The sequence below is a fragment of the Leptidea sinapis genome, chromosome 44, assembly GCF_905404315.1.
Source record: "Leptidea sinapis chromosome 44, ilLepSina1.1, whole genome shotgun sequence".
NCBI classification, from domain to species: Eukaryota; Metazoa; Arthropoda; class Insecta; order Lepidoptera; family Pieridae; genus Leptidea; species Leptidea sinapis.
This window is the reverse complement of record NC_066308.1, coordinates 8,560,868-8,582,850: the sequence shown is the minus strand read 5'-3', so window position 1 is coordinate 8,582,850 and position 21,983 is coordinate 8,560,868. Positions and strand designations below refer to the sequence as shown.

Genomic DNA, 21,983 nt, shown 5'->3' with positions numbered 1-21,983 from the left:
AATAGAAAGTGTTCGACAAATTATCCGCGAAGAAACTCCAAACTATATCAGACAATTTTAAAACGAATATACTAACACAATTTGAAGTACAAACCAAAGAACTACTGGACAGATTTAAACGGGTATCAGATTCCTTAAATACAATTAAGAAACAACAAGAGATCAACACTTCAGAAATAAAACAGTTAAAATCCGAGAACGAGACGTTACGGAATACGGTCTCAGACCTTAACTCAAGGATCACTGCATGGAACAACACGCTCGAGCCAGTAATCTAGAAATACAGAACATTCCCGAGCACAAATCTGAGAACCTAATTACTATTGCTAAGCAACTTGCTTCTGTTACTAATTATAAGTTGAACGAGGCGGACATCCATCTATGCACAAGAGTTGCTAAAATAAACAGTGGAAGTCCCCGTCCTAGATCCGTAATTGTAAAATTCAGTTCTCCTAGAATTAGAGACGATTTTCTTGCAGTGACACTCAGATTTAATAAAAAAGCAAGCAACGCAATTGATAAGCTTAACACATCTCACATTGGTATCAGTGGTACAAAAAAACCCGTATTCGTTGTTGAACATCTCTCACCATCACAAAAAGCCCTCCACGCAGCGTCCCGTAATAAAGCAAAGGAGCTTGGTTACAAGTTTGTCTGGGTAAAGTCAGGAAGGATTTTCATGCGTAAAACCGAAACATCAGAATACAAATTAATTAAAAGTGCTGAAGAGGGGGGGTGCTGATAGCAGTATCCAATCAACTGAGTTCTAAGCGAATCAATGAGTATGAAAGCAATTGTGAGGATCTCTGGGTGTCAGTTACTACTGCTGGAGCTCGACCAGGCAAAAGTGCTACATCAATTTTATTATGTGCTGTATATCTGCCACCGCCAATCACCAATGAGAGTCTAAAAATTTTCGTTGGCAAAGTCAATGTAAATCTGGAAACCTGCACCAATTACCAATGCAGTTTGATTTTAGGTGATTTTAATATGAGTGGAATTACATGGCTATCAAATCAAAATGACGAAATATTGAATTATACAAAACCTTCAGGATATGAAAACCGTGAACTGCTTTGCAAATTCGTAGACTTTATGATGCTCAATGACCTCAAACAATTTAACTATGTGACAAACAAGCAACATAAAATTCTTGATTTGGTACTATGTAATGAAGATCTTCTACAAGTTTCTGAATGTTTGCACCCTGTAAGAAATGTTGATAAATTACATCCTCCTCTTGACATCTTGTTAAAAGTTAAAACGAAAATAAATACCATACCACTCACCAGTCGACATAATTTTTTTAAAGCCGATTATAAAGCAATTAATAAATACTTAGAATCTGTACAATGGAGTGATGAATTTAAATCGTGTATATGCGTAAATGAAATGGTAAAGAAATTTTACGAAATATTACGAAAGACTATTAAAAAGTACGTTCCAATGACTAAATCTGGAAATTGTTCTTACCCTGTCTGGTTTTCTCAGCACTTAATATATCTGCTAAAGCAAAAAAATAATTATTTTAACAAAATTAAGAAATACAATAATCCTTTGGACAAAATAGAATTTGAATACCTAAGAGATGATTGCAAAAGACTGATAAAGGACTGTTACGTCAAATACATCAATGGACTCGAATATGAACTTATGAAGAATCCGAAAAAAATTTGGACACATTTTAAAAACATGAGAAAGAATAGTTCGTTGTATCCAGACACTATGACCCTAAACTATAATGTATCATCAAATCCTAACGATATACCAGACATGTTTGGAATACATTTCTCTTCGGTATATGAAAATGATATTAGCGATAACAACAACGACTTAAAAAATCCAGAATCATGGACTGAACCACTAGACGTCATAGGACATTTTGAATTCACACCTGAAGAAGTCGCAAAGAAGCTTAAAATGATTGATACCACTAAAGGCAGAGGTCCAGATAATATACATCCACTAGTTAATTGTGCTAATATGCTAGGCTTTCCCCTCGCATATTTGTTCAAAGAATCCCTGCTGTCAGGAACATTCCCATATGTCTCGAAGGAAGCAAGAGTAGTTCCTATATACAAAAACGGAATCCTATCTTCAATATCTAAAGTATTTGAATCACTGGTGCATAACGTTATTTATTCACATGTACAAAAATATATTACCACTAAACAACATGGATTTATGGCTAAGAGATCGACCAATACAAATCTTACACTTTTTATGTCCGAATTGAAAGAAACTGTAGATCAAAACATACAGGTAGACGCGGTCTATACTGACTTTTCAAAAGCGTTTGACAAGGTTAACCATAAAATTCTCATTGGAAAATTACATAGATTTGGGATAACTGATAACCTTCTTAAATGGTGTGCTTCCTACCTTTCTGAGCGATGGGCGAGAGTAGTAATGGATGGAAAAGAATCTCAACCATTTGTTGCGTCTTCTGGTATACCTCAGGGGTCCATTCTGGGGCCTCTATTTTTCAATGTCTTCATCAATGACATAATACGATCTGTAAATCACAGCGACGTTTATCTTTTTGCAGACGACCTCAAGTTACATAGATTTGGGATAACTGATAACCTTCTTAAATGGTGTGCTTCCTACCTTTCTGAGCGATGGGCGAGAGTAGTAATGGATGGAAAAGAATCTCAACCATTTGTTGTGTCTTCTGGTATACCTCAGGGGTCCATTCTGGGGCCTCTATTTTTCAATGTCTTCATCAATGACATAATACGATCTGTAAATCACAGCGACGTTTATCTTTTTGCAGACGACCTCAAGTTGGTCAAGACAGTGAGAAACAGCTCTGACGTGAAATGCCTTCAGAATGACATTGAGAAAATTCATGATTGGTGCACAAAGAACAAAATGTTTCTAAACACCTTAAAATGTCAACATATAAAGTATGTTAGAAAGCGATGCACTTTGCAATCCGAATACTTCATTGACGGACAAAAGCTACATGAAGTACCAAGTATTCGAGACCTCGGTATCCAAGTAGACAGCAAGCTACGTTTTTCGGATCATATTGATAAAATCTCGGCTGAAGCAAATCGATCTCTGGGCTTTATTTTAAGAAGTACAAAGGGCTTCAAAAAACCAGCTACAGTAATTAAATTATATAACTGTTACGTTAGGAGCAAGCTTGAGTATTGTAGTACAGCTTGGAACCCGACTTATAAGGTGCATATAGATAGACTGGAAAGGGTACAGAAAAAGTTAATTGGTAGTCTATCGTACCGATTCAAGACTCCAAATACAGTCAGGACATATGCAGACAAACTGAAGCACTTTCAATTACAGCAGCTATCCTCGCGACGATCTCATCTCGACATGTTATTTCTCCATAGGTTAATAAACGGCGGCATTGATTGTCCAGCTCTGTTACTTAAATTTAAATTTAAATTTCCTGCCAGAATACCACGACATCTATGTGACTTGTTTGAGCCAAGTTTCTGTAAAACCAATCTAGGACGTGATTCACCTGTGGTACGCATTTCTCGTCGCTATAATGACTATACAAAGAAAAGTCCAAATATCGACATTAATTTTGATAGTCTTAACAACTTTAAATTAAAGCTTATTAAGTGTGACCTATCTACAGCCTCAGAATGTAATACCTAGATAGTCTTATATAATAAATTGATTGGAATACTGCATTCACAGATTTGTAATTAATATAAATAGCTCGTAATTTACTAATTTTAATTAATTTTTTTTTTCTTTTGATTTCTCCTTACTAATAATTTTTGTAACACAAAGCATGCTGTGATTACCTTTAATTGTAGGAAAAGTTAAATTTTATAAGTAAATGCAATGTAATTATTAAAACTGTAACTACTATTTCTTATGTTGGTGATCCATTAAATAAATAAATAAAAGTAAGTATCCATTAGGATGAGAGTAGGGCACTCTGCTGTTATTGATGAATAATAAAAACTAATTGATAACTTAAAATAATCCTCGTGGGCAAAACATCGCAAGCATGGTACAGAATTATAGTGGTGCCGCTCTTCAAAAAGGGCGATAAAATGCTTTTAAAGAATTTAAGGCCCATATCACTTCTGAGCCATGTATATAAGCTGTTTTCTGTTTCGTGCCCAGGTTCGGTGACTTCACAGAAGACGAAGGACTATAACCAGCCACTATGTTTGGTAGTCGTGGACTATGAGAAAGCCTTTGATTCGATCGAGACCTGGGCGGTGCTTCAGTATCTCTAGAGGTGCTACATTGATTATCGATATATCGAAGCGTTGAAGTGTTTGTATGGGAACGCCACCATGTCAGTCCCTCTCCAGGATCAGATCACGATGCCTATGCGACTGCAGCGAAGTGTCAGACAAGGCGATGTCATATCGCCCAAGCTGTTCACCGCTGCGTTGGAAGATGTCTTGAAGCGAAAAGCACTCCAGAAAGTGGAACGAACTGGGCATCAATATCAACAGAGCATGAAATGAGCCTCTGTTCTAAAAAAAATAAAACAACAATAATGTTATAAAAGGTCACATTTACATGCATAATAAAAGTGTCTCTAATTTGCCAATATATGGAGTATTGCAAAATAGATTGCGACAACGAGTGACCGTTCCGAAGACAAGCGCAAGAATATGACGACATACGTGGTGCTTCTTGTAAGCGACCTTAATAATTACATAACTCGAGTAGCTATTAGAATTCCAATGATAGAAAAAATAGCGGCGAAGAATGTTTGACGTACTCATTGGTCACCTCAGTATAAATGTGATATATTTCTTTTATCTTTTTTATGTGTGTAACAGGAAGGTTTTTCCCACTGACACTTGATTATTGGATCTATTTCATACTTTGCCGATCCATGTTCATCAACAACAGCATCTCCCAAAGACGAACTCCTTCTATGAAGATAGTACTTCTGGAGTACAGTTCATGTACTCCCAAATGCTGGCTTTTTTGTAGTTTTATCAAAGGCTTGAAAACCGACAAAAGAAATGTTCAGTCTTTAACCAACATTTTATAGCTGTTATTGATTAAGTTCATTATTATGATTTTGTTTTACAACACAACTCCCTTAATATTTACATTCCGAACCATTTTTTACCGGTAATAACCGATAGACTTAAAACCGGTTCCAAACCTTGGTTTATTCCTTTTCCAAACAGAATTTGCAGTGCTTTACCTCCGCCGAACGTGATAATTAACAGTTAATCATTCAACATAACGATTTTCTTCATTATATAGCTATCTTTGGATATGGATGATATATATATATATATGTGTATAGCTAATAAACATTACTTTTTTGGTTTATTTCCCACTTTTGAATAAAATAAAAAGACCACATTCATGTTACAAAATCATCTTTGCGAGTCTGCGTTATCGTAAATAAAGTAACAAAAGCTGTTATTAAACAAAAATCACCGATGTTATGTCTGTATAAACATTTGGGTACCTGTTATATTATAAATCTCTCTTTTATCACAACACCGTTGTTAAGAAATTTCATGTGAGCTCGTTTGAATAGAATCCTATCGTGAAGGGTTTATAAACAGCGTCAAGTAGTGTTTTGTAAACGTCCCTTCGTTGCATTCATTCGCTACTTCGCAAAGACACACATTGAAGCAGGTTGAAGTGTGCATGGCATTGCAAGACATAATTACCAACCAATCTTGTATGATGAAACTGGAACATAGAGCACTTAACCAACCGGAAACGGGTGGCGACAGATGTCGATAATGTTTTTCATGTGAGCCATCAATAGTGAACCATAAATGCAATTTATTTTCGTATAGATGAGCGCACGGCATTGAGAAATCGAACGCAGTTATATGATGAATTCTGTCGTTTTTGTTTGTTTAACAATTATAAGATTTTTTTTCAAATAAGTTTAGAGTATAGAATATTAAATTCCCTATACAATGACGTAAATTTTATTCCAAAATAATTATCCAGTATGGAGCTAGCTCGACATTAAAATAGTCACATTCAGAATTTTTTTTTTTACTATGATAAAATAATTTAATTAGTGTAAAAACCTGTTTCAGTGTTTATTTCTAGTTTTAAAATAACATTTTTTTATTATGAACCTACTTCAAAAAACTACATTGTTGTTTTGAAGTTTTAAAAAAAATATAACAATTTAAGTTCAATGTCCTATAGAATCCTGTTTGATGAACGTTGCGGCGTCGATATTTATATATTACACATACATTTATTAATTTTAATGTGGTGGTGGTGGCTGGAGGATCTTGTTACCGGGGTGTGTGTTTTTTTTTGTTATTATTTCCTTTAGAGTTAAAGTTATTATATATTTTATTTTATGAAATGCTCACATAATGCCTCTATTTATTTACGATATGTGTGGATTGATGCATCTACTATACTCAATAACTCTTGTGTTTATAATTATTAATTTACTTTTTTTTTCTTTTTTTGCCTTACTCTACTTACGTGTAAGCCTTTCAGTTTTTGACATTTGAGTATTTTTGTTGCGTCACTTTGCATATTTTGTAATTGAAATGATTTGTAAAACAATTAAAATGTAAATCTTGACTTAAAAGAGTGGCAATGAGTTTCTTGCTACTTCTTCTCAATAGCTCAACCCTTTACAAAGTAGCGGTAAATTCAATAAGAAACAATTTTTTTTTTTGACATTCATAAGAGTCATTTGAATGAATAAAGTGTTTTTGAATTTTAATTTTAATCCCACACGTACTTATATGAGCGCTTTGTGAATCGTGAATGCGTATTAAATGGCAAAATTTTGTACTTACATGGTATTTCATAATAATAGACCTATTAAAATGGATCAGATATGTTATTAGTGCGTGTCTAGAAAACCAGATCAAAATTATTCATATTTCGAAAAGTCGTTTTAGAGTACAAAGCATAATCTATGGCTTTACACACTTTACACACAATTGTGACAAAAAAATATGTGTGTTTTTATGTATGCACACAAGAAGTTATACTTCTTTGGCCTGAGGAAGCAAAAATCATTAAAATGATTTATTCCTCGTGCTATTCTACGTTTTTAGAATGAGCAATTTTGAAAAAATCTTGGACAGATGGCTTTGATAATAAATTATTAAATGATGAATATTGCTGTATGGGCTTACGCTTGGGCGACGAAGAAACCAAAAAAAAAAACGATTGACGCAAACGTCAGAAAATTTTAGGAACCAACTTCGACGTTACTTTTTTGTTAAGGTGATGCGCGCGCATCTTAAAATTTCACTCTCAAAATTTTTTCATAACGCGTCAAAAGAAGTGTAACTTCAATAATCTGTCAATACGCGGTTTTCTGGCTTCCTATACGCGAAGTGAGATACACTTGCTGATAATTTTTCCTATCGTTTTAATCTCTCTTACACAGCATAAGATATAATGTATTGCTGTAATGTAATTCATTTATTGTCTCATTTTGGCAAGGGGCGTAGCTACCGCCGTATCTGCCGTAGCAATTATACGGGGCCCCGGGCTAAGGGGACCCCGACGTGCGAAGGTAAAACGAATAAAAACTTTTCCTGCTTGCCGAAAAAAAAGGAGGTGTATATTGAATTATTTAATGAATAATATTTTTTTTTAATTTTATGCAAACACTTTTTTTCTTTTATGAGAAATCTTTACCTACCCTTCATGAGGGCCCCCAAGCAAATTTTTATACGTGGCCCCGCCAAGGCACGCTACACCACTGATTGTGGTTAAATACTTTAAGACCTACAAGCGTAAAGGAAACCAAAGGTTATAATTATAATGTCGCGTGGAACACGACATTTCATAAAAACCCACGAACGCTAACAATAATTGAACGTTTCTTATTGATAAATAGTTAAAATGCGTAAGTAGGTATAATGGAAAAATATGCAACAATTTTATTAAACGGCTTCCAGCTGTTTATTTTGAATTGTTTAAATTATTTTGCCCTTATTTGGTCATCATGCAAACTACTCGGGAACAAGATTTTTATGTACTTATCTTAAGACAATTCCTTAACACGAGGTTAAATATAACAGTTTAAATTGAAATTCACATAACAGTTATTATAATATTATTCGTATTATTTACATTTTGTAATGATGACGTATAAATTATTATTTTGTAATTATTTGACGTGAAAAAGTCTATTTTTAACCTAGCTTTACTTTCAATAAACTGTTTTGATTTGATTATCATCATCCACGGACTAGTAAAAAAATAAGGACTCCGTGTCACCTTACATAACAGTGTAGCACCAAAACAAGCCGATTAACGTGTATATACACAGCCCCACACTTACACTACTACAGGCCGATAGTCGGCCATTACGAGAATTGTCATCGTCTGTGACAGATCAGTTTGCGTCTCAATAAAATATTTTTAAAAAGCCGTCGTGCTTAATAAATCGTGAAAAAGTGTAAAAACGATACTATATAAGTATTTGTAGCCATAAATGATTATTTAAGGGAGAAAATAGTGTGTAACTTGTATCCCCCGTAACCGCACACACACTAGCATAACGGTGCTTCATTTGCTAATATCACGGCGCCGAGTCCTTCTTTTTTTTACTCGTCCGTATCATCATCATCATCAGTCGGAAGACGTCCACTGCTGTACAAAGGCCTAATATATCATAACAATAACAGGTAATAGGCTATAATAATAGCTGATAATAATTATCAAATAAGTTAAGTCGTTAGGCTTAAAATTTGATTGAAAAAAATAATCAATAAATTTTTCTTTTTAACGTCATCTTATCTATCCCTTAAATTGAATTTTCTCCCCTTAAATTTATTTTTTGGAAAGGTAAGCAGGTTTAAAATTTAATATATTTTTAGATGCGTCATCGGGAGATTTGCCGTGGTACGTAAGCTCTTATTGGCTGATCTACAATGTGATTACAACAGTAGCCATCATGATCACAGGACTCTACTGGATATTACTCTATAACCCTGGTACAGTATAGTAGCATAATAAATAGAAATTTCATACCTAGTTTTAGAACTAGTAAGGCAAATAAGTCATTTTTGGAAAATTCTGTTAGAACAGAATTGCCTGACAGATCATTCAAGATGTTTACCAGCGGCTTCTTTGCACAGGACGCCAGTTAGATTATGGTTACCACAATGGCGCCTATTTCTGCCGTGAAACAGTAATTTGTAAACATTATTGTGGTTCGGTCTGAAGGACGCCGTAGCTAGTGAAATTACTGGGCAAATGAGACTTAATAATTAAATTAGACTTTTGGGTTTTTATTAAGAATCCTGAGCGGCACTGCATTGTAATGGGCAGGGCGTATCGATTACCATCAGCTGTACATCCTGCTTTTCCCTTACTTTCATAAAAATATATAAATTAATAGCACTACTACATATTTATAATAATTATTACGTAACTTACTATGATAAATGCTTTTATAAGTTAAAGTAAATATTTTTTCTTTTATCGTTTTCATTTTCATAACGCTTGCAATACCCACATATTAATAATAGATCGATACTACTTCTAGCTTCAAATTATCTTACATAAATATTTAATTAGATATTATATACATTAGATATTATACCAATTAACAGGCAGAAATGCGTTTGTATAATAAATTAATATTGCTATTGTAATAGTAACTGTTCTTGAAAATAAATTATTTCTAATAAAAAGCGAATAATAAGAATATAACCATGTCAAACATTCCGGAAACTTAAAGACCTTACCCATTGCATGGCCCGATACGCACGTTAATTTCCATGCAATTTTCCAAATACACATCGCTTCATTGTGTGTCTTCTACCGCATTTATCACGGGGAGTGTTCCGAAGAGCTGTTTCACCTGATTCCTGCCGCCGAATTCCACCTTCGCACGACACGCCACTAGTTAGGATATCATCCCCACCATCTGGATGTGTCGCGGTCTTCCACAGTGCGATTTTCAAGGAGCTTTCTTCCACGTACTACAAAGCTGTGGAATGAACTTCATTGTGCGGTGTGTCCGGGACGATACGAATTTAAAAAAAAAGCACGTACACCTTCCTTAAAGGCCGGCAACGCTCCTGTGATTCCTCTGGTGTTGCAAGAGAATGTGGATGGCGGTGGTCACTTAACACCAGGTGACCCGTACGCTAGTTTGTCCACCTATTCCATATTTTTTTAATTATAAATATATAGTTTTTAGTTAAATTTGAGTATCTGACCAGCAGTTGTAGTTCTTTGTAAACGGTTACAGATGCCAGTGAGGAGGATGTTAACTTTTGGCTGGACCTGTCGACTCATGGTTTCAACTCTTGCATCGTGTTTATTGAGTTGATGGTATCGAGGACCCCTTTAAGATTCGTTCACATCTACCAGCCGCTGACAGTGGGGTTGTGGTATCTCGTATTTTCGGTGATATATTACTTCGCAGGTGGCACAGACGAGTAAGTTGAATACATTCAGATGTTTTTTTTTATGAAAATAAGGGATGAGACGAGCAGGACGTTCAGCTGATGATAATAGATACTTCATGCCCATTACAATGCAGTGCCGCTCAGGATTCTTGAAAATCACAAATATTCAGAGCGGCACTGTAGTGCGCAATTGTAATTACGCCGGTCATCTTGAGGCATAAGATGTTGAATCTCATTTGCACAGTAGTTTCACTAGCTACGGCGCCCTTCAGATATATTCACAGTAATGTTTACATTACAATTACTGCTTCACGGCAGAAATAGGCGCCGTTGTGGTACCTATAATCTAGCCGGCAACCTGTTCAAAAACCTATATACTATATGTTTTCTAATAATAATTATAATACTTTTTGTCTTTGTACAGCCCACACTTGTCCACATTTAATGGAATAGACTATTACTCATTTGTGCCAGTGCTCCACGCTATTTTGTTTGTTTTTATTATTTCCCATTATCGTTCCAATTTTCCATGTATAAAATTAAGATTGATAAAGCGATTTTTATACCCTTCAAAAAAGTTTCACTTTTACGGTGGTTTCATAAAACCACACAATAGCTGTCTCTTGTAGTTAGCTAAATATTCATCGTTAGCGATTTAATAGGCCAATCATAATATTATTATTATAAAATCTTTTGTAAGATTATATTATACCAATTGTTTAGGTGTGTTTGGCGTTCTTGTGACTTATATATTACTTGAAGCCATATTCTGTTCTGAATATAATATAATAATCATGTAATGAAAGATCGATATGAAACTTACCCGGAAAATGATATCATCCAGATACCAATCGTCCTCTTTTAATCTACATATAACATTAATTCATACACATAAAAGTATTTATGCTTTATTATTATGGTTTCTAGACTTGGTGTTCCTTTTGAGTAGTTAACTACTTAATTTGTTTTCTCTTAATTGAAATTTAAATTAGTTAATTACTTGTTAGTAGGTAATAGAAACAATTTACCTGTTAAGGTATTTAAACTTACGTTATTTTCTTAATATTTATGGCACAGTTCAATTTATACAGCTTACATTTATATTCGTTTAATTGAATTGAGTATCTTGACGATGACTAAATATTGACTGATTGAGCGACCACCCACAGGCAACAATAAATTTTATTGTACGATTTTACATTGGTTATGTTCCGATATGCACTGCGACCACTGTACAGTGTGACGTCAATTTAGTATACTGCGAAGCCGTTCCTTCAGGCACTCGGGTGGTTTTGACTGATCACGTGATCAAAGTACTGCGAGTACCTTACCTCGAAAACGCCAGTGTTCACAGTGGAATATGGCGGCGATTTATGACGTCATAATATATTTCCCAAGGAACTGCGGCAGTATACTGGCAGTCCATAACGGAACGAATTTTTCTACAGTGATAGCACTGTGCAGTGCTCGCAGTGCGTATCGGAACATACCCATTGTAACCATGTTTTTATATAAAAAAAGAAGCCTGCTGCGACCGTTCTTCTCAGGTCTGAGGCATACCTTTTGGAACGGGTGTTAGTTTTTGACTTTCAATAAGTGATTATATCCTATTTTGAATAAAAATATTTGAATTTGAATTTAAATATCGATTACAATTTAAATAAAAACCGTAATTAGTCATACTCTCGTATATATATAAAGATTTTCAATAATATACAAACCACAAATAATATAATCATAATCTAGTCCCAGGATGTCGGATCACTTTGATATTCCTCTGTGGAGTAGTAGGATTTACGACAGAGCCATTTTTCAATAAAACATTTAAATTTATTTATAGATAATGCTTGAACAGTGGCTGGGACCTAATTATAAAATTGTATTTTTTATGAAAATAAGTGACGAGACGAGCAGGATATTCAGCTAATGGTAATTGATACGCCCTGCCCCTGCCCATTACAATGCAGTGCCGCTCAGGATTCTTGAAAAACCCCAAAAATTGTGAGCGGCACTACAACTGCGCTCGTCACCTTGAGACATAAGATGTTAAGTCTCATTTGCCAAGTAATTTCATTTACGCTTAAAGCTTTTATGTATCTTATGAAGCCTACTAGAATTAGTTACAATCAGTCCCTTATTTCTAGTGGTATAATAATGAAATCACTATTAAGAGCAAAAAAGGTGACGATTTTTGTGAGCGTATATTAAATTTTCATAAATGTACTGACTTTAAAGGACAAACGAGCATACACCTGAACATAAACGAGGGTCACCTGGTGGTATGTGATCACCGCAGCTCATACTATCTTGTAGGACTGTCCAGAGGAATCACAAGAGCGTTGCCAACCTTATAAAGCATCGAATAATCGTACATGTGAATTCGATAACATATTGTTTCGTAGCTCACGAGGTTCAAACCGGGACCTATCATTATGTTTGAACAACGTATTGAAGTTGTTCTCAATTTTAAAAAGAATAAATATATAATTTTAAATTAAAACTGAATATATATGCATTTATTAAAACGGCGACTTTTAATTAAGTATTTTAACGACTGCCTTATTTCCTGTCTTTTTCCATAAAAAATAATAATTAGTTATAATTAAACGTATACATCCTTTTATACCTACAGAATATTATTATAATTCTTTTACAATTAGTTTTAATCGCTTCCAGTACAATGTAAATAATGCGTTAAATATAAAATTCTCGTTTTCTTTCATTTTTTTCGGATAGTCCACCTTATGTTAAGAAACAATCGAGAGATACTACTTACTAGAAAAGTATGCATAATAATTATGGTGGAAAATTAATAGAAACTTTGCCTTGTATTCGGAAAATTTCCTTTTAGCATATATTTTTGTATATAACTGACTACTTTTCAAATTAAATTCGACACTAATGGATTATCAAATCGATATTCATAATACATTCGAGTGGCGCGGAAATGTTTACTTTGCTCAAAGGAGATAGTCAAAATGACCACATCAAAAGTATGCAGCTAGCATTTGAGTAAAGATCTGATTATTTTGTTAGTTTCTTTAGTGGAACCTAAATAATGCAATTAAAGAACCTTTCCATCTCGTTGCATAACTTTTCAGAACAAAATTCAGCATCTAAATTGTCCATCCTATTCAAAATGCTTTTGTTCTCAATTGAAAATCAAATTTGGTTCACATTTTAGGCAACGATGAGTTCAATTTGAGATGAAACATTTTATATTTTCAAATAAATTAATATTTATTAACCTATAACTTTTTACTACACTAAATGGAGATTTTTTTTTTCAGAATCGGAAACCCATACATTTATTCAGTCCTGAACTGGCAAGAACCGGATCAATGTATGACTTTAGCCGCTGTCTCTTTGGGTGGTGTATTCGCTGTGTTTACATCTCTATGGCTACTAACTATATTCAGAGACAAAGTATCAGTAGCACTGATAAGAACAACAAGTTTAGATTTGCCTTTCACGCCACCAGATCGGCTTTCTGACGTTGTGTAAGGACAAGAACAATTTGGCTCTAAGTGGAAAAACACTATGCGTACTCACAAACCATATCGGGATAAGGGTATCGGCGGTACAAGGACGGTGTTAACCACAAAGTTAGATCATTTATACGTCTATATAGACTATAACAGCTGTGAAAAAGTAAAAAAAATAGACTTTAGAACTAACAACTATTTTGAGCGATTCACGCACACTAACACAAAGTGTCATACAAATTGCGAGTGTAATTGTCACCCACACTAAAGTATTATTCCTGGTATGTTGTCTAACAGCAAGAGTATCTATCTAGACGTATAAATAATCTAAGACCAAAAACGGGAAAAAAAATCCGCTGGATTAATTTCCGATGTTTTCTATAATGTATTGTAGAGTATTATAAATTTCCGGCGCTGCAACATAATATAATATATATAGAAAAAATTACCTATAAACAAATACATACTTACGTAATGATTTTTGTCTTCAAGTTAATAGGTCAGCTTCCTCTGTCAAAATTGTATTATGAAAGAATGTTATTTTAAGAGTTTTTACCGTAACAAACTCGAATTCAATATGAAGTTGTTATAAAAACATGAGAAATATTTATATTTTCAAAATTAAAATCATAGTTTTATCATCTGTATTGTATATCACGTGACGGAAAACGCCGACCACCATTATGTGACGTCACTATAACATAAACAATTTGTTTTTAGCAACACACCAACAATACTAACTATGAAAGGTCAATTTTATTTTGCACTGTACCTTTGGCGTTTCATTGTTTATGTTATTAACACGTCACAATCATGGCGGCTTCCTTTTTGGCGCGATATTGATCATTTAAATTTGAAACAATTTTTATAGCATAAAGTGAAATTATTTTGAGGAAATAACAATACCAGTTGGCTATCGAATCTTTACGATCGTTTTCGAATATATCTTAAGAAATCGAAGAATAGCCTATGATGATAATGCAACACTCGCGAAAAGTGCAGACAATAATTGGTTTGCAGCCATGTAACTATCCATGAACTAAGCATGCTGTATCTAATACTTAGGTCGTTTTAATCGTAAGACATGCAACTTGCCAATAATTAAATCTGTAATTATCTTTATCTTCCATTATTTCTAATAGATTATTAAAAATAAAGGTAGATAGAAATAAGAAATTAACGATCACCTACCTCAAGAAAACAAGACCTAGGTATTACCGTAGTAGTTACCAACTCTGTTTATATGTCTATTTGTGTGATTACTACTCAAAATTATTGTTTTAATCCAATATGATAATGTGTTTCGTAAAAAGGTACTTAATGTAAATTATTGCTGTGTTAGCGAAGTGATCACCGCTGCTAAGATTCTCTTGCAACACTAGAGGAATCACAGGAGCGATGCCGGCCTTTAATTAGGTTACACGAAATGTTTTTCCAATTATTATACGTATAGTATTATTATTAATTATAATAATATAATTGTTAATATTAGACATAATATATTCTTAAAGCCTACATACAATTTTGAACAGAAATTGCATTTATATGATAGGACTTTTAATCATTGTGTTGGTAAATAGTAATCGCTTAGGCTAAGTTCAAATCAACACGCAAAACCGCGCGATATAAGATCGAAGGAAACTGTGATTATTGTTGCGACTTTGCGTTTTTGTTTTGCACCGCGAGTCACCGCGTGCTTCAAGTTCTCGAACCAGTAATCCAAATCAGAAACAGTAATCAAAACAATTTGTTATGTTTTGAAAGTAAATAACCCTCACTTCTAGGATTAATACATCAATAAAAATTTGAAAACAAAATTTTATGAATGTGCCGTGCGAGAGCTCGGTTAATTTTTTTGAGTTGCACAAATAACACTTTGTCCTCCAAGTTTGAAGTTTCGTCTATGTAAGTAACAATTATATACTTATTTTATATCTATAGGTCACTACTTTCATTTCCTATATGTATCATATAAGTAGGTAAGATACGTAGGATATTTTTACCTAGTAAAGTTAATTTAAACACAAATCTAAATTAGTAGGTAGGTACAAGAAAAGACCTAGTACCATACACATGTGACAGACAAAGGTGGACGAACAACACACAAATATACTTGCTATTAAGTTATACCTGAGAATAAACCGAATAAGCAAAATATTGACTATATCGCTAATAATTCTGAATGTTTCCGAATGTCAAGCAGCCTTGCAAATAAACGCGGGAAACGTTATACGTCCGAATAACCCAATAATAAGCAAAATGTCTATTTGTAAGTAGTATACAGTTAGGTATACATTTTGCATATCTTTGTTTAATCTCTGGTATAACTTAATACCAAATTTATTTGTAAGGCCGTAGTGATTTAGTATTAATCAGAGCAGCAGGCGTGAATTAATAATGCGTAAATATAGTGTAAGTATTTCAGTAGGTCTATGTACATCTGCAATCATAAGAATCAAAATATTACATTTCAGTCGCAGCGTTAAACTAAACTGCATGTGTATAAATACAATATATTGGCGAGATTCTTATTTAATTCGTATTGGCGCTATTATTTAGTGTACCATTGCTGCACAGGCCCCTGAATATCCAGGGTGTTGCAAGCATACGTACAGTCATCACACAAGCAATTAGCACTTCTAACATTTCTATAATAAAAAAAGAAGGCATTAAATTTTTTATACATCTGGTGATAAATGGGTATCAGGAAATGTATTGAATAAAACCAATCTCAATTCAATCTATATATAAAAAAGAAAATGTAAGTTTGTATGTTCGCTAATAACTCCTAAACTATTCGACCGATCTCAATGAAATCTTTTGTAATAGATTCGTTGAAGCTCAAGGAATGTTTACATATTTAATCTATTTTGATCGTCTATTCCAAAACGATGCAGGGAAGCGCAACTGGTCAGCTAGTACAGGTATAAAATAAGTAGATAATAATATAGTTGTAAGGTACCTACATCTTTTAGTTTGAGCATACATAAATTTAACCCATATACATTGCATTATGATTACAAACACGTTTTCATTTTGCTGGGTCAAGGATAATGTCTAGCAAGGCCGGGCAAAACATTATTGATATGAAAAATATATAAGATGTATTTTTTTTTCTAAAAATTGATTTACTGATTTGGAATTCATTTTAATGTCAAAGCATTAGCACTTCTCCGGAAAATAATGGCGCTGTGAAAGAAGAAATAACGCAAGAAACTCTTTCAGTAATAATTTTGAGGTCTTTTAAAAAATATATTTTTATGACAATAAGGGACGAGACAAGCAGGAGGTTCAACATGCCCTGCCCATTACGATGCTGTGCCGCTCAGGTTTCTTGAAAATCCCAAAAATTATAAGCGGCACTACAATGTGTAAAAAAGCCCCATTTGTCGTATCACCGCTCTTCGATAACACTTCCCTTAAAGCCTCGCCTAGTATCGGAATACTGGGTCTCGAAACCTCGTGCGATTGCCAATTCCGTGGCCATCTGGAGGGCAAAGCCAAATTGGCTTCGAAGAAGCTGGGCGTCATCAATAGAACACGGCAATACTTCAAGCCGGCCCATATTCTAGCGCTCTACAAAGCCCAGGTCCGGCCACACATGGAGTATTGCTGTCATCTCTGGTCTGGCGCACCCCAGTATCAGCTCGATCCATTTGACCGCGTGCAACGCAGAGCAGCTCGAATTGCCGGGGACCCAGTGCTCTGTGAACCGCTGGATCACTTGGCGTTGCGTAGAGACGTCGCTTCATTGTGTGTCTTCTACCGCATTTATCACGGGGAGTGTTCCGAAGAGCTGTTCAACCTGATTCCTGCCGCCGAATTCCACCTTCGCACGACACGCGACAAATTAGGATATCATCCCCACCATCTGGATGTGTGGCGGTCCTCCACAATGTGGTTTTCAAGGAGCTTTGGACATGGGTACCTTCAAAAAAAGCGCGTACACCTTCCTTAAAGGCCGGCAACTCTCTTGTGATTCCTCTGGTGTTGCAAGAGAATGTGGGCGGCGGTGATCACTTAACACCAGGTGACCCGTACGCTCGTTTGTCCTCCTATTCCGTAAAAAAAAATGAGCTCTTCTTGAGACATAAGATGTTTAGTCTTCTTTGCCCAGTAATTTCACTAGCTACGGCGCCCTTCAGACCGAAACACAATAATGTTAACAAATTACTGCTTCACGGCAGAAATAGGCGCCGTTGTGGTACCCATAATCTAGCCGGCATCCTGTGCAAAGGAGCCCCGCACTGGTAAAATATTTTAATATTGTACAGTGCTATTCATATATAATCATAATATAAACGTTTTTAATGATCAGTTTTCTTCGTTTCGGAACAAACTTCGGAAACTGCTATGTTGCTTGAGAAGAACACCGATAGAAAACCTACTCAACAAAAATTATGCTTTTTTGGAATATTTTTGTATTATATTTTACTTAGTATACTCTTATTACAAGTTTTGTTGACTTTAATTAATATGCACTTTACTTTATACTTATTAATTATATTGTATTACTTAGTAAAAGTTCTTTTCTTGCACAATTAAAATTATAATAATGTGTAAATATGTTATTGCTCGTAAGTAATTGTATTTGCAATAACACTTAAGATATACTTAGGGGTTGTTTCACAATGTACAAGTAAAGTTACGAATAGGCTAATTGCTACTTATCTATCGAATAAACACATCATTTGCCTCACAATGTCTAAATAGTGTTATCTAGCAGATAAGCGCCATTTAAATTTGTGCTATTTTCAAAACAGATTTCTTTTCGTCTGTTGCGTTGTATATATTGCACCTAACACTAGTGAACAAGAATATATAACTATGTTTAGTATATATTGTTATATTAGGAGATTTTAATATGTTTTCTTGTAATAGTTATGTAACTAGTTATTATGAATATTTTAAGGCTTTTTGTGAGCTCGTTCAGTGTAATTATGTTCCAAATTGCAACAACAGGCAGCTGGATCTCGTGTTAAGTGGGCGAGGTGAGTTGGAGGTATGCCGAGCAGATGAGGCTTTAGAGCCCGTGGACGATTACCATCCGCCACTTATAATTGCTGTCAGCCTTACTGTAAGTAGACCTCCACGTATTTACTATGATACTCACCATTACTCAAATCTACCCATGCAGTGGAATTTCCATAAAAGTGACTTTAACTATTTATATTATTTAATAAGCATAATAGACTGGAATGGATTGTATAGTCTAGAATCCTAATACAGCTTTAGATTATTTTTATAGTAAAATTAAAAATGTTATAGACACTTGTGTACCACGTAAAAAATATTTTCAGGAAAGAAACAGATTGCCATATTATCCAGTGTGATATACTGCGTCTTTAATAAGAAGTGTAAAACGTAAATACATACTTCATAAGAAATATAAAAAAAGTAAATTACCGTGTGATTATTTAGCTTTTTCTCAGTGTAGAGCTCTAGTTAAGAAAGATATAGCGATTGCACGAGACCTCTATCAGAACCGGGTACAAAATCACCTTGCAAAGGACCCAAAAGCATTTTGGAGCTACGTAAGGTCACAAAGAGGTAACATGAGCCGTTATAAATTACTAAAAAATGGGCAGGTTCTCTCAAATCACGATATGGCAAATGAATTTGCTCGTTTTTTTCAATCAGTCTATAGTGTGAATACCCCCGAGCTGAACGTAAGGGAGTTGAGTAAAACTTCAGAAAACAATACACGAGTACACCTCGGACAGTTCAAAGCTGAAGATGTACGACGCGCGCTAGAACGTCTACCACCAAAGCGCTCCGTAGGCCCAGATGGTATACCACCATATATTTTTAAAGATTGTCGTTCAGTTTTGGTGGAGCCCTTGCTTCATATATTCAATATGTGTATTTCAACTGCAACCCTTCCTAATCTGTGGAAGCTCACAAGGGTTGTCCCAGTACCTAAGGGTCCCGGTGGTACAGAACCTAGTAAATATAGGCCTGTTGCAGTTCTGAGCACTCCAGCAAAAATATTTGAGACTGTTATACATCACATTCTATTTACACAAGTAGCATCTATGTTATCCGATGCACAACATGGGTTCCGTCCAGGAAGAGGCACAGCAGGAAATTTGCTACATTTAATGACACAGATAGTCCCAGCGGTGGATTCTGGAGGCCAGGTGGATGTAGCATATCTTGATTTCCAAAAAGCCTTCGATGTGGTTGATAACGATATTCTACTCAAGAAAATGTCCAACCTCGGGTGTACAACACACACGTTGTCGTTTTTCGCCAGCTACTTAAGTGACCGGCGACAGTATGTTGACTGTGGCAGGTTCCATTCTGAGGAATACTATACTAGATCAGGTCGATCATTATGATTAATGATCTGCCAGAAATCGTCCGTGAATCAACATGTTTATTATTTGCTGATGACCTTAAGCTTTCGCTGCAGATAAAAGACGAATTGGATCATATCAAATTACAAGATGATATTAATAGAATATTAAAATGGAGTCGGGATAATAAATTATATTTTAACATTGACAAATGCTTCGTGACATCATTTAGTCGATCTCGGTATCCACAGCATTACACATACCATCTAGACAACCAGCCTTTGCAGCGTGTCAACAAAATCAAAGATCTTGGAGTTCGTTTCAATGCGGATTGTAACTTCCGTGAACACATCGTTGATATTTGTAAGAAATCATACAGAAACCTTGGATTTGTCATGAGACAAGTGAAAAATTTCACAAATATCAACGCTATACGAGTTCTATATGAGGCTTTGGTGAGAAGTCATTTAGAATATAATGCTATCATATGGGCCCCACGTGAAGCCAAATACAAGCTCATGTTGGAACGAATTCAAAATAGATTTGTTAGGTTTATATATCTAAAACTCTACAAAGTATACCCAGGATATCCACTTCTATATCCTACACTTTTTATTCTTGGCATGGTTGGGTATAATAAACTAGAAACTAGGAGGGACGTACTCCTGGTTATATATTTATGGAAAATTTTGCGTGGTATGGTGAGTCATCCAGCCTTACTGGAGCGAATAGGTCTGTGGGTACCGGATGGACGCGCTACAAGGCGAAGGCGACAGCAGCTGCTCGTAATTCCGCGAGCGAGAACCAATCTTAGGCGAGACACGCCTTTTACAGTCGCTTTACGAAATTTAAATGAACTTTCGCATAGGATTGACTTGTTTGATTGCTCACTGAACGAGTTTAAAATTAGAGTAGTTATTGTATGTTCTAGTAATAGTAATTAGTATAGTAATAATCTAGTATAGTAGGTATAGATTGTTAGTAGTAGCTCTAAGATTTATGTTTATATTAATTTAAATACTTAAATTTAAGTCAAGCCTCTATCGCAGTAGGTAACTCTGTAAGGATAGGGGTTTTATTGGTTAAATAAATAAATAAATAAAAATTAAGTATAGGATGGATGTAGCTGCTAATGTCATATTATCTGCCGGGTAGGTACTGGACAGCCTGACAGAGTGACAAGCATTTGACAAAATAATGTCAATTTATAATATAATGGTATGGGAGCCCAAGAGACTAAAAATCGATTTACTCGAGCGATGTGGGCACCTATTGAATTATATCACCAATTGTAAACCTATTGTAGTTCCTATTCGAAAGAGGGCTGGGCCCTCGCCTGCGGCTCGGGCTGCAACTCGCAGCCTCGCGTATAATGATTAACTTGGCTCACTAGTATCATAATTAATTAAGTAATTTTGTGATACGTAATAAACAAATTAAAATGCATCTACAATCTGTATGAAAATAAGATGACGCCTATTTTTTGATGATTATGACGTAACTTCTTTATACGAGGTATCTGTAAAATTCTAAAACAAAAGTATAAAATAATAATATTAATAAATCAATATAAAATGTTAACTGACTAGGGGTTTTAACGCTAGCCGATCTAATATTATCAACCGTATCGTAAATAATGTACAATTTTAGGTGTTATATGTATAATGACGCTATTAATGTAAATGGTTAGGTTTGTAGAGTGGTGTGGTGACAGTAATGTGAATTGTGATATTAAAGTTTATTCTGTAACAGAGCTTTTTATTCTACCATTTTTGGGAGTTTTGTGCCTACTTATGTAACGGACAACAGGCTAAACAGCCATTGCATCTATATTTTTATGGTTCACGTGTCCACGACTT

The 21,983-nt window shown here is 34.8% G+C and overlaps 1 protein-coding gene across 1 annotated transcript in view; it reads left to right on the top strand.

Annotated features, from left to right (window-relative positions):
- The window catches only part of LOC126977344 (protein rolling stone-like), a 30,164-nt gene extending 8,291 nt beyond the window's left edge, over positions 1-21,873 (top strand). Inside the window, exons 2-4 of the mRNA XM_050826113.1 lie at positions 8,799-8,915; positions 10,181-10,370; positions 13,631-21,873. Coding sequence (XP_050682070.1) covers positions 8,799-8,915; positions 10,181-10,370; positions 13,631-13,844 — 521 coding nt within the window. The 3' untranslated portion in view covers positions 13,845-21,873. The remainder of the gene's footprint in view (positions 1-8,798; positions 8,916-10,180; positions 10,371-13,630) is intronic.
- The last annotated feature ends 110 nt before the right edge of the window (positions 21,874-21,983 follow it).